Below are 13916 nucleotides of genomic sequence, written 5' to 3'. Positions count from 1 at the left end.
AGAATCCTCCATTATGAATTCATTGATTTTTAGATGGTGATTATAATCTCAACAGAAACTGCTGATTCATAGTTAAGAACAGAAATACTTATCATCAACTGTCTCTTTTTGCTACTCTACCAACCTGAGGAAATAGAAGGGGCTCATTAAGGCCACATGTCCGTTATGTACTTGCTTGTTTTATGGGTCACTGTGATCCTTCATCTTCAATCACTAACCTTTTAAAAATGAGGTTCTCCATACTTATTTTTAGCTAGACTGATCTTGAGAGGCAGAAGCCATCTGTGTTGCTACCATCATACTTGACGTATGTGGCAAAATGTCATTATAATCTTATTAATGGAATTGAAAACCAAGATAGAAAGATTTAGTCACTTTTGGCTTGGCATATAAAATTTGCATTTTCGTTGTAATCTAAACTCCCATGCTGGAGATTGATTTATAAATGTTTGTGTTTCTTCAAAGTCTTGGGTAATATTTTACAAGCCTCTTTAATGATAACTTTATTTGGAAATGTGTTTAAACTGAGTTTATAATTTTGCATTTCTGACAAATCTGAGAGATGTTTAGACTTTTAGGGAGGGGCCATTTCATAAGTCTTAACCTGAGATTTACTAACTTATTTTAAAAATTATTTTGGTACTGTATTTAAGTGAAAAAAGTTTGCTTTGGTCTGACTTTAGACTCAGTCCTTTTTGTCTGGAAGTAGATGATACTTTTATCATGAGTCCTTTGAGATAGTTTTGGATCATTGTATTGCTGAGAATAGTTGTTGTTCACATTTATTCATTGTAAAGTATTCCTGTCAACTGTGTACAATGTTTCCGCTTATTTCACTCCGCTTCAGTTCAAGTAAGTCTTTTCAGGTTTTTCTAAGCTCCTCCTACTTGTCATTTCTTATAGCACAATAGTATTCCATTAAAGTCACATGCTATAACTTTGCCATTCCCCAGTTGATGGGTATCTCCTCACTTTCCTATTCTTTGCTCCCACAAAAACTGCTTTAAATATTTTTATACATATAAGCCCATTTTGGTTTTTTATCTCTTTGGGATACAAACCTAGTAATGGAATTGCTGGGTCAAAGGGTGTATACTTTTTGTAGCTCTTTGGGCATAGATCCAAATTGCTCTCCAGAATGATTGAATTAGTCATCCCATCCTGTTCAACTCACACCCTTGCCCTTTGTGTATATTCCTTCTAACTGCTCTAATGACAAGGTTCTTTGGCATTTTGGATCATTGAATCCAAATTGGATCATTTCTCCATATAAGGATGTAAAAAATTTAACCTTCTTGAATTTGGTTTTTCCTTCCTATTTACCTTTCTGTATTCTCTTCAGTCTGATATGAGAGTCCATTTTTCTATTCAGCTACGGTCTTTGAAAGTCCTATATTTTATTGAATGCCCTTTTTTCTCCCAAAAAATTATGCTCAGGTTTTCTGGGTGTGAGTGATTCTTGGTTGGAGACCTAGTTCCTTTGCTCTCTGAAATATCATGTGTTATCCTGACTATGGCTCCATGATAATTGAATTGTTTCTTTTGGGTTGCTTGCAATATTTTCTCCTTGACCTGGGAGTTTGAGAATTTGGCTGTACTATTCCTAGGAGTTATCCTTTTGAGATCTCTTTTAGGGGGGTGATCAGAGATTCTTTCAATTTCTATTTTGTTCTCTGGTTCTAGAATATCAGGGCAGTTTTCCTTGATATTTTCTTGAAAGTTAATGTCTAAGCCCTTTTTTTTTTTTTTAATTTCAAGTAGTCTAGTGAGTCTTAAATTATCTCTCCTGAATTTATTTTCCAGCAGTTGTTTTTCCTATGAGTTGGTTCACATTTTCTTCAGTTTTTTTTTTTAGTTTCTTTTGACTGATTTTTTGTTTGTTAAATTCTTATGGGGTCATTAACTTCCACTTGCCCAATTCTAATTTTTAAGGCATGCTTTTTAAAGAGTCCTTTTCCTCCATGAATTTATATACCTCTTTTCCCAAAGAACCGATTCTGCTTTTTAAGTAGTCTTCTCTTTGAATTTTTGTGCCTTTTTTTTTTTACCAACTGGTCTATTCTGTTTTTTAAGTAATTAATTTCTTTACCTTTTTTTTTGTGCTTCCTTTACAAGGTGTTGACTCTTTTTTCATGTTTTTCTTGTATCGTTTTTATTTCTCTTCCCAATTTTTCTTCTTTAAATCCTTTTTTGGCTTGAGAGCAATTCATATTTTTCTTGGAGGCTGTTTTCTTCTGAGTCTGCCATGTTACCAAAATAACTTTGTTGTTGTTTACTTATTTTCCTGCATTTTTCTTTTCTTTTTGTTTAAAAAACTGTCAAAGTTGGGTTTTGTAACTGTGAAGGGAGCACTGTTCCAAGCTTCAGATTCTTTGTGTAGCTGCCTCCAGAATTGGCACTGGGGATCTAATTAAAATACTTTTTGAGCCCCTCAAATATTTAAAACCTCAAGTCTTTGGATGATAACCTGTGTAAATGATGAGGGAATATGTGAAGTAATATGATTTTTTAAAAACCCTTACCTTCCATCTTAGACTCAATACTATGTATTTGGTTCCAAGGCAGAAGAGTGATAAGGGCTAGGCAATGGGGGTTACGTGATTTGTCCAGGATCACACAGCTCAGAAGTGTCTGGGGTCAAATTTGAACCCAGGACCTCCTATCTCTACTCCTGACTCTTAATTCACTGAGTCCCTGTAATACAATATTTTAAATTTTTTTCTACCCAATTCTTTCTGCCGCTTTATCTCTCATTTCTTTACTCCTTCTTCCTTGAAAGTATTTATTCATTTTCCTTTATATATGTGTGAAATAGAATTCTGGGGAAAAGCATATCCCCTGAAATCACTCTAATGAGCAGATAGGACACTTGATAAGATGCTGGCAGGGAAAACAGTGGACAGGAGGGAAGGAAAAGGGATTCCGCCCACACAAGCAGCTTGCTCAGGGCAAAAATGTCTATTCTTCTAGTTATAATCACAGACTTTTATAATAATCCTGATGAAAGATTCTCCTCCTCCCCTCTGTCTAGTCCCACAGAAGAGGGGGGCTGTGATGTTTACAGTCTTGAGCACACTGTCAACATTACATACCCCTGAAGACCCCCATGATCAAGAAAAACTTGTTTCTATCATGGGATTCCCAGCCTAGGACAAAAAAGATACTTTTGAAAATTGCTGTACTTTCCCTCTTTCAGCTTATCTTATAGTTTGGCTTTCTTCCCAAGGTACAGATAAACTCTTCTCAAGGCTTTTGAAAATAAGTCAGAAAAAAACTTAAAAACTCTATGGGGTGGAAGGGGACAGTTTTAGTCTAAGAAATAGTAATACTGAGGAGTCTTGAAAATTGGGGTTATAACAAGCCAAATACTACTCTGAGAATTACACACTGAATCTCATCCCACAGAGTGTATATCTAGAAAATATAAATTTGAAGTCTTAGACCTTTGAAAATTATGTTAATTAAAATTATGTTAACCTTTTTTGTTGTGATAGATGAGCCTTAAGGTTTGTCGTAGTCTGTTATTGATACATCCTATAATTTAAACTTTTTTAACAAACAATTTTAAGGTGGAGGCTGAACGAAGGGCCTATGAGGAAGAAGAAAGCAAAGCAAGTGAAGAATACATTCAGAAATTATTAGCAGAGGAGGAAGAAGAGCAAAAGCTAGCAGAAGAAAGGAAAAGAAAGATGGCGGAACAGCTAAAAAGAGATGAAGAACTGGCTCGAGAAATCAGCATCAATCTTGTACGTCCACATTGGGCATTGAAAGATTTTTTTTCCCCTTAGTTTCAGGAGTCAAAAAACCTGGATAAATGAGGAAACGGGGAAATACTCAGATTCTTAAATTACATCTGCTCTTTCCTGATTCTAATAGATAAAGGGAAGCAATTTAAATTTGTAACAGCTCCAGAACTCAGGTTTTATTTGCCTCATAGTTAAAGCATATGTGATTGCCTTTTATTCCTTGTGATAATTTTTAGTTGTGTTTTTTTTTTAAACTCGTACTTTCTGTCTTAGTAGTAAAAGACAGAGAACAGCAATGGCCAAGCCAACAGAGTTAAGTGATTTGCCCAGGATCACATGACTAGGAAATGTCTGAGTTCAGATTTGAATCCAGGACCCCTTGACTCCAGGTCTGGCTCTCAGTCCATTATGTTACTTAGCTGAGTCTCATGTGGTAATAATTAAATTTTATAAAATAAATCTGACATCCTGACACTTTGAAGACATCAATGCCTTGAGGCAATAAAGAAGGTGAGGTGAATCACCAAGTAAAACCATAACATTCTAGAATTGGGAAGAAACTTAAATATCCAATCTAAGCCCTTCAATTTTACTACTGAGAAAAAAGTCCTTTGGGGATGTATTCTATCATTTTCTCCTCTATGCAGATATTGTTATCCTGACGTAGTTACTGTATCGATGCTTTATTTGGGAGGATATTTAAAATAGTATGTTGCCATCAGATGTTTTTCCTACTTTATTTTGAAGAGCTTATAGGTGATAAATTGACATTGTCTTAAAACAAAATTATCTTTAACTGCACAAAAGTTTCATTGTGTTTAGAGCTAAAAGAGACTTTTATTAAAATACTTAGCCTAACACCCTGAGGGAATTGAGATACTTGCACTTACTACACAATCAAATTGCACTAATCCATATTAATTACTAGTAATTAATTAACATAGTAATGTTAAGAAAAAATGCAGAATAAATTGAACTTTAAAGGCCACTTTTGCATTGAATGCATGAAAAGTTGAAATTTATATATTACTTTTCATTGATAAATTTTGTCACTTAAGCCTTGAAGCATACTTTTTGTAACCCTTACTTTCTATCTTAGAATCAATACTATGTATTGCTCCCAAGGCAGTAGAGCAGTAAGGACTGGGCAATGGGGGTTAAGTGACTTATCCAGAGTCACATAATTAGGAAGTGGCTGAGGGTAAATTTGAACTCAGGACCTCCTTTTTTTTTCAGACCTGCCTCTCTTTGCACTGAGCCACCCAGCTACCCCTACAAAGTCTACTTTCAGAACATTAAAATTCTACAAAATATGGCTTGTAGCTGATAGTTGTATAACCATACATTTGCCATTTGGTAAAAGAAAGAGAAGCTTTGTGCTTTATGCAAGGTAAAGTCTTTTATTTAATTGGTTGTAACCAGTGTAAATGGTCTTTTGGATCTATTTACCCTTACATTACATTTAGAGAAAAATTAATTTCAAGTGCCTCCAGTAATTGAACCCATGCTATTGAATATTTCAGAGCCTCTCTTGAAGGTCAGTTGTACCACTGGAGAAAGTTATAAATTGTAATCTGTATGTTCTTTAAAAGCAAATGAATATTTCTGCATAGAGAGCCAGACCTGGAGAGAGGATGGCTGAGATTCAGATCTGGCCTCATATTTCTGAGTTGTGTGACCCCTAACCCCCCTACCCCATTGCCTAGTGATTTGCTGCTCACCTTCTGCCTCAAAACCAATACATAATATTGATGGTAAGGTGGGGGGGTGGGGTGGAAGTTTCTGTATAATTTAAATAGTCTTTCCAATAATATTTACTTTTTTTTAATTAGACCTGTGATTTTGATGGTCTGGAACTTCTGGTAAGGAATCAATAATACCAGTGTAGGTTGACACCCTTTTGGGAACTTTAAATAAGTCTTGCTTAGGTGTCTGGGCTACTAAAAGGCAATATGTGTCAGAGGCAGGACTTGAACACAGGTCTTTCTTACTTCAAGGTCAGGTCTCTATCTGCTATGCCAGATTATTTTCTTTTCCACTATTAATTCCTTGATTTATGGAGAATAAAAGTAAAAGTAAGCCCAATTCCTATTAGAATGTTATTATTAACTTAATTACAAAAAGATTTTTGTGTGTATAGATCAGATCATAGAATAATCTGTTGTTTTCTGAATATTTTTTGTTCAAGAACAAACTGAGTGAAAAAAGTGTCTTTAGTTCACCTTCAAGTGCTAAACAGTCTTCACCTGTCACCAACAAGTCACAAAAGAAGATTAAGAACCAATTAAGCTTCCTTGGAAGTATTCAAAAGTAAGTCACTATGGCCATGCTAATAAGTGTTTAAGGAACTGCTGTGTATAATAATCTTCATTTCTTCTACCAAAAGATTACTCCCCTGGGATATGTGACCTTTTGTAAATATTTTGATGATTTGATTTCTGTATATAATTAGTTTTCCTTATAATCCTATGTATTTTATTTTACAATTTTTTTTAAACCCTCACCTTCATTCGTGGAATCAATATTCCGTATTGGTTCTAATGCAGAATGGAGGATAAGTGACTTGCCTAGGGTCACACAGCTAGGAAGTGTGAGGCCAGATTTGAACCCAGGACCTCTGTGGGCTTGATACTCTGTCCACTGAAACACCTAGCTGTCCCCCATGTAGTTTATTTTATATATTTAAAAATATTATTCTGAGTCCCTTGAGGACAAGCCCATGGAATCCATAGATTTCGGCACACCAGCACCTCAAATTAGATCATGAAAAGTCAGACATGACTAAAAATGACTGACTAAATGCATCCTGCAAGGATCCATTTCTATTTGAAGTTGACACCATTCAAAAGATTCTTAAAGCAGTAAAATCATATAAACTTAAGTTTTCTGACTGTTGTTATCAACAAAAATGAACTTTTCCAGCCTAGATCAAAAATCCTAAAATACATGTGTAATTAACTACCAGTGGTTTCTACTAAAGTGTGGGTAGAATCCAGACATTAAATCCCGTGGTTAAACTCAATGCAGTAATCAGAAAAGTTATCTATCATAATAAGTGAATGATTATGGGAGGATGGAGTACAGAGTCTTTTAATGATGAGCTGGTTGTCCTTTTAAAAAAATGTATTTTATTGGCAAAAATTCATATTCTCCCTCCCATGCCCATTTAGAATGAAAGAGAAATAAGACCTGTGTTCACAAATATGTGTTGTCAAGCAAAATACATTTCCAAATTGACCATATTAAAAGGAAATTGTAGATTTTTTTTTTTAATCCTTAGCAATACTCTGTATTGGTTCCAAGGCAGAAGAGTGGTATGGGCTAGGCAATGAGGGTTAAGTGACTTGCCCAGGGTCACACAGCTAGGAAGTGTCTGAGGCCACATTTGAGCCTAGGACCTCCCATCTCTAGGTCTGGCTCTCAATCCACCGAGCTACCCAGCTACCTCCAAAATGTAGATATTTTAATAAATATTTATAAATAATAAATTAATAGATACTAATTATTGATAGATTAATAAATATTTGTGAATAAAATTAATAAATTATAAAGTGATATAAATAAAATTATAAAATAAAATTATTTTTCACAAATAATTTTTTTTAATTTATAAATATAGAGTTATGGCTGTCTAGATAGGTATATGATAGCGAGAGACAGACAGACAGACAGACAGACACACACACACACACACTATCAGAAGGTGGTAGCATTTTTACCATTAGCCCTTTGAAATCACATTTGATCATTACACTGATCAGTCTCTTAGTCTTTCAGATTTGCCGGTTTTTACCATATTGTTGGCATTATATAAATTATTCTAATTCTATGCACTTTATTCTACATCAATTCATACAAATCTTCCCAGTTCCTCTGAAGCTATCCTATTCATCATTTTTTTTTACAATATAGTAATGCTTCCATTACATTTATAGAGCACAACCTATTCAACCGTTCTCTATTGGAGAAGCACCCTTAAGATTCCCATTCTTCATTGTTTCAAAAAGAGCTATCAACAAATTTTGTCCTTATTGTTTCCTTGGGCTAGAAGATTGCTCATTGTGACTTTTTCTAATTTTCCTATCCAGATTGGGTCTGGTGCATTTTCTAGACCTGTTTGGAATTGGTGGGTGAGCAGGGTGGGGGGAGATTATCAAGTGTTTTTCAAAGCAGTTCAACTTAAAATATATTTTATTTTTAAGGTATTTGTCACCAAAATCTCAGTTTGCCTCAGTACAAGCATCTCAACTTGAACTTGCCACAGAAGATAATGGGAATCATATGTCTCAGGTATTTTAGTGACAAGGACATTCTTACTATAACCCAGTTTTATTAGTTGTTTAACTTTTTTAGAAAATTGTAGAGTGTATAAATGAAAATATTAAAATGTTTCTCTTAAAATTAACATATTCCCGGGGGCAGCTGGGTAGCTCAGTGGATTGAGAGCCAGGCCTAGAGACGGGAGGTCCTAGGTTCAAATCTGACCTCAGCCACTTCCTAGCTGTGTGACCCTGGGCAAGTCACTTGACCCCCATTGCCTAGCCCTTACCAGTCTTCTGCCTTGGAGCCAATACACAGTATTGACTCCAAGACAGAAGGTAAGGGTTTTTAAAAAAAAAAAAATTAACATTTTCCCAGCTTGTTAGTTGATTATTAAGGAGGACCTCTGAAATAGAGATGCAGAGCATAAAATTAGAAGGTTTCCTTCTGGAGTTAAGGCAAGCAATGTGGTGTCAGGGAATATAAATGTGATAGGATAGAACAAACTTAGAAAACCCAAAGGGTCTCAAAAGGCAGAAGAATAAATTCAGGGAAACAGCACCCAGGAGGTCTTGATTGTGAAGTAAGTTCCTCTATAAGCCAAGAGTTTCTTATTTGTAGCAAGCCATAGTCTTAGTGCTTACGTTGATCACTTCAGCCGGGGTGGGGGGAAGACCTGACCTTATGAAATTGTTGAATGTAAATAATTGGAGCTTAAAAACTGGGTCATCAGCATTGTTTTTTATTTGTTTTTTTAAACCCTCTTCCTTCTGTCTTAGAATCAATACTGTGTATTGGTTCCTAGGAAGAACTATAAGGACTAGGCAATGGGAGTTAAGTGACTTGCCCAGGGTCACACAGCTGGGAAATGTCAGAGGCCAGTTTGAACCTGGGATCTTCCATCTCGCCTTGGTTATCAGTTCACTGAGCCATTCAACTGTCACCTAGCTTTAGTTTTAATAGTAGCAAAAAATGAAGTAGTGACATCCCATTGATAATAAAACACTAAAAATCACTTTTTTTTCCCCAAGGCACAAGTATCATGAGGGGGAAACTTTCTGTATTTTTTTTAAAGGCCTTATTTCTAATATCTATGTAGAAAGAAGAATTATGGAGTGAATTGCTGGGCTCAATGTTTCAAATATCTTGCATCTCAAAATTTTGTTTAATTCCTAATACATGAGTGATTTTTTTTTACCTGTGTTGCTGTTTTGGAGTGAACCTGCCCGTTTTTTAAATCATTATCTCTTTAAGAGCATTATCTCATCATATTCAGTGCCTCCTTCTGATGCAGCATGACTTCCCATTTAGCAATAGCTTGTATCTGCCTAAAACTTGACTTTTTTGCTGGTTTTGCTGAATGTTACTATTTTTGCCCTTGCAGGATGTTAGTAACAATAATGTGAAGAGCACTGGGTCGCAAGAAGAAGAAGAAGATGAGGTTATGCCAACATTAACTCCACAAACATTCCTTGAGAGTCAGAGCAGAGTTACAAAGAATTCAATTACAGATTCACCAATGCCTCATTTAAGTGCCTTTAGTTTGGAAGAAGAATGTCTTGAGAAAGAAACTAACTCACAGGTGAATAATCTAAATGAGGTTATAAATGGACATTTTTGTGCTAATCATGAAGTACAAACCGGATTTCTCTGTTCTGCTGAGATTGGAGCCACGTCTCCCAGAAAAGCAGAGAATGGAAATGCAGTATCTAATCTGGCGGAAATAACCATAAACAGTATTGATGATACAGAAAATGAAGATAGGAATCTGCTGATTGGTAAAGAAAGTCCCAAAAGAAAAGATCAGGAATCTCCTGATTTAGTCAGTGATTCAAGCAATTCTGCAAAGAGAAGAAAATTCTGTATGGAAATTTCTTCAGAACAAGAAGAGACAGAAAATAACATTGCACAGAAACTGATAGACTTGGAACACTTGCTCTTTGAGAGACATAAGCAGGAAGAACAAGATAGGTTATTGGCCTTAGAACTTCAGAGAGAAGTAGATAAAGAGCAGGGGAAACTGAATCGGCAGAAAGGGTCCCCAGATGCTTATCCCTTGCGCACTAAAGTCTCCTTACATCCAGACGAATCTCCAAATGGCTGGAGAAAGCATTCCCAGGAAAAGAACTGCAAAAAACAACCTGAAACAGAGCTTTCAAAACCTCGAAGAAGCTCAAAAGATGAAAACTGGCAGCCTTCTGGGATCCAAAAGAAAATTTCAGCTAATAAGGGAGGAAAGGCACCCAAATCTTTCAAAAATGCCCGTTCTCTCCAACCTAGTAATACTCAAAAAAGTATTTTTGAGATGTTTCAGCAAGCTGCAAAATAACAAATGAGGAAGGGTGAGCAATAAGGAGTAAGAAACAAATTTAATGCACATATATTCAATAATACTCCTCTATTGGTAGGTACTTTTAGTGCATTCTATTTTGCAGATCTACCTATTACCTGTAGTTTCTCAGTCAGAAACCAGTTTGCAAGGAAAGTTAAGAAAAGGTGCCAGCGTACAACTTTTCTTTAGACAAATTCCCAGCAGTCAACAAAGAAATTGGTTTTTGTGTGTTGGCAATAATCAAAGTATGGTGAAATGGGGGATGCTACTAGCTGGAAGAAGCTTTAGACCATCTCCATGAAATCTTCAAATATTGTAAGAGTCTACTCATCATGGCCAATACTCACTTGTTTATTCAATTCCACTCAAGAAAAATAAAGCAAAAACTTTTCTCAAGCATTTAAAAAAAATGAGGATGGAAGGTATTGACCTTGCCTGTCTTCTTGCTACCTCCCTAAATGTTTAAAGAAGCACTAAAGGGTCATGGTTTCTTATCACTGAATTACAAATTGTTTTCCTACTTAGATTTTAAATACTGTAATAAAGTTCATTTTTCTAGAATGGATCAGAATCAATGTTAGTCCAGAGAGAGAATCAATAATTTTTGGAAAACTGAAAATAGATTCCTAACAGGGAAGTAACTACAACTTAAAAGAAAAAGTCTGGGTGTGGAATAATTAGATAATGAAGCTTTCAAGGGAGGGAAAGATGAGGTTGAGCAAATGGAACCTGGACAAATGGTAGACTACAGGTTATAAAGATATTCTTCTCCAATGAGCTCTCTCAACACCTGGGTTTCTGACAATTTTGAAATAACCTACCAAGTGACAGTTTTTACATTTTCCTTTTATCAGTTAGCCAGATTCATTTTGGAAGCTACTGTTTCTGTTTGAGTTGTTATTTTGGGAAAGAAAATTTCAAGATGGGTTGAGATATTTTGGTTTGTTTTTTTATTTTTACTGATCAGGCAACAGTGTCCTAAAATCTGTTGTGTTAAAATCAAGAAACATTAGTGCTAGGATCACTTTGACCAAAAAACACCAGACAGTCCATTTCCTAGATGTTATGGGACTCATATTGAGTGTTGTGGATTTTTACAGGAAATATTCCAAAGTTGAGAAAAGTACGATGCTTATTTTCTACTTGATAAGACTGTCTTAAGTGACTTCCTTTAGTCTCTGTGATACCAGGTACTATTGTTGATTCAACAGAAGTTCAAAATGATATTTGAGTGTTCTGAAGTTGATTGTGTATAAAGTGGGGATGGGGGCTCTTTTTTTTTTATTATTTCTGAAAGCACTTGACAGATTTCATAATTGAAATTTTCACCCAGTTAGCATTTGTATTTGATGGAATGTGTGTCTGGAAAACTATGTCAACTATTGAGATGGTGGTTTTTTTTTTTGTTTTTTGTTTTTTTTAAGGTCAACAAAATTAAAGCCTATTTCCCCTAACCTTAATACAAATTCATCTTACTTGCCTTAAGGTAGCATAGTTTAGTGAACAGAATTAAATAAGGATGAAATCAGTCTACCCTGGACAACTACTGCTTTTGCATCCTCCAAACAGGTGTTCAGGAAGCAGTTTACATTTTGATTACATAGTATTGAGATTCATTTTGTAAATTATTATTTAGCACTTGAAATATAATTGCTTATGAAAATTGTTATAAATTGTGGTTAGGTTCTCAGGCTAGCCAACAGAAGTGTGTGTATTTTTAATTCATAATATAATGGGACATAGGATGCAGAAAAAGAGGTGGGATAGCAAGAATGTTTTGACTTCCTTCTCTTATCAGAAGACTGGCCTAAGCAAAGTCTTGAAGTATATTTGATACTTTCCTCCTTGTTTCTACTCTTCTCTTAATTCCTATTAACCCTCTTCCGTTGTTCTTAAGCTTATACTAGACCTTTTTCTCCAGTCAAAATACCTGTTACCCCAATGAAGTTAATATATTGACTAGATGTCATAAGGAAAATATTATGGATAGAGTCTGCACATGACTTATTGAGTCAACCTTTCTACAGGTTTTTATATTGTTATATGGAAGCTTGCACATCCAAATGTGTCTTAATTTCTTGTGGAAAAGGAAGAGAAAGCTATTTGACTAGGAACACTGGAATCAACATTTAAGTAGGCCAACCTTGCCTTCAATTCTGCCTCCAAGATCAATTTCTCTAAAACACTGCTGCTTTCCAAAGGATCTTCCCTTCCCTTTCTTAATTCAGAGTTTCTCTAGAAAGTGAGCTTTTTCACAGTGCCAGGAAGTAGGCTGGGGAATACAAAGCACTGTATGTGTTTACTAAGTCAGGCATCTGTATTATTACATGCTTTCTAGTAATATTATGGGAAATTTGAGAAATAACCAAATTTGCATCTATTAAGTTCTCTACCTTGCGACCGAATGAATGCTATATTTCAAATGGATGTCATTAAAGATCAAGTTCACACTAAAATGTCTAGATTTGCTTATTTATAAAAACGGACACAGTGTCAAGTTTAAGCTTATTGCTTATTGGTTCAGCCCTCTTGACTCTTCATGACCCCATTTGGGGCTTTCTTGGCAAAGTTGTTTGTCATTTCCTTCTCCAGCTTCTTCCAGACTCCAGACTGCACCTTCACACTGCTGCCCCACAAACAATGTGTGTATGATCCTTTTATGCTGAATATTCTCAAGCTGCTATTTTTCCCATAAGTGTCTAATTTACATTTGTATAGCACTTTACCATTTATAAATCACTTGGTGTATACGTTTTCTCTTGACATTCATATCCTGTGAGTTTAGAAGTGATCTTAGAGGTCACAATCAAAGCCCTGCTGTCCTCCCCCACCACTTTTTTTTTATTTTAAGTTTATTTTTAAACCCTTACCTTCTGTCTTAGAATAAATACTAAGTATAAATTTCATGGCTGAAGAGCAATAAGGGCTAAGCAATGGGGGTTATTAAATGACTTGCCCAGAGTCACAGCTAAGAAATAGGTCAGATTTGAACCCAGGATTTCCCATCTCCAGACCTCACTTGTAACCCACTGTGCCACTTCACTATCTTCCCCTACCACTTTTAAGAATTTAAAAAAAAAACAGACAGTACAAAAAAGTAAATGATCAGTCAGGATTTTTATCATGGATTCCCCATTAGTTGCAAGTGGATCACTTATTTAAATTCTTTTGTTTTAGCTTTTTTCCCCCCCTAAACCCTTACTTTCCATCTTAGAATCAATACTATGTATTGGTTCTAAGGCAGAAGAGATATAAGGGCTAGGCAATGGGATTAAGTGATTTTCCCAGGGCCACACAGAAGGGCAAATTTGAACCCAGGCCCTCCAGTCTAAGCCTGGCTTTATCCACTGAGTCACCTAGTTGACCCCTCTTAGTTTTTAGGAACTAAAGTGAGAATGGAACTTAAAACATTTAGTTTAAGGTGTTTTTTTTTAACCCTCACCTTCCATCTTGGAATCAATACTGTGTATTGGCTCCAAGGCAGAAGTGTGGTATGGGCTAGGCAATGGGGGTCAAGTGACTTGCCCAGGGTCACACAGCTGGGAAGTGTCTGAGGCCAGATTTGAACCTAGGACCTC

The 13916-nt window shown here is 35.7% G+C and overlaps 1 protein-coding gene across 2 annotated transcripts in view; it reads left to right on the top strand.

Annotated features, from left to right (window-relative positions):
- RNF168 (ring finger protein 168) overlaps positions 1-12794 on the top strand; it is a 28228-nt gene extending 15434 nt beyond the window's left edge. For both annotated transcript variants that reach the window (XM_016433534.2, XM_016433533.2), the window contains exons 4-7: positions 3570-3746; positions 5935-6056; positions 7949-8036; positions 9391-12794. In XM_016433534.2, the coding sequence (XP_016289020.2) occupies positions 3570-3746; positions 5935-6056; positions 7949-8036; positions 9391-10335 (1332 nt within the window). In that variant the 3' untranslated portion in view covers positions 10336-12794. The remainder of the gene's footprint in view (positions 1-3569; positions 3747-5934; positions 6057-7948; positions 8037-9390) is intronic.
- Positions 12795-13916: the final 1122 nt, after the last annotated feature.

The sequence above is a fragment of the Monodelphis domestica genome, chromosome 4 (assembly GCF_027887165.1).
Source record: "Monodelphis domestica isolate mMonDom1 chromosome 4, mMonDom1.pri, whole genome shotgun sequence".
NCBI lineage: Eukaryota > Metazoa > Chordata > Mammalia > Didelphimorphia > Didelphidae > Monodelphis > Monodelphis domestica.
The sequence above is the reverse complement of the archived record's forward strand: the minus strand, read 5'-3'. Positions and strand labels throughout refer to the sequence as shown.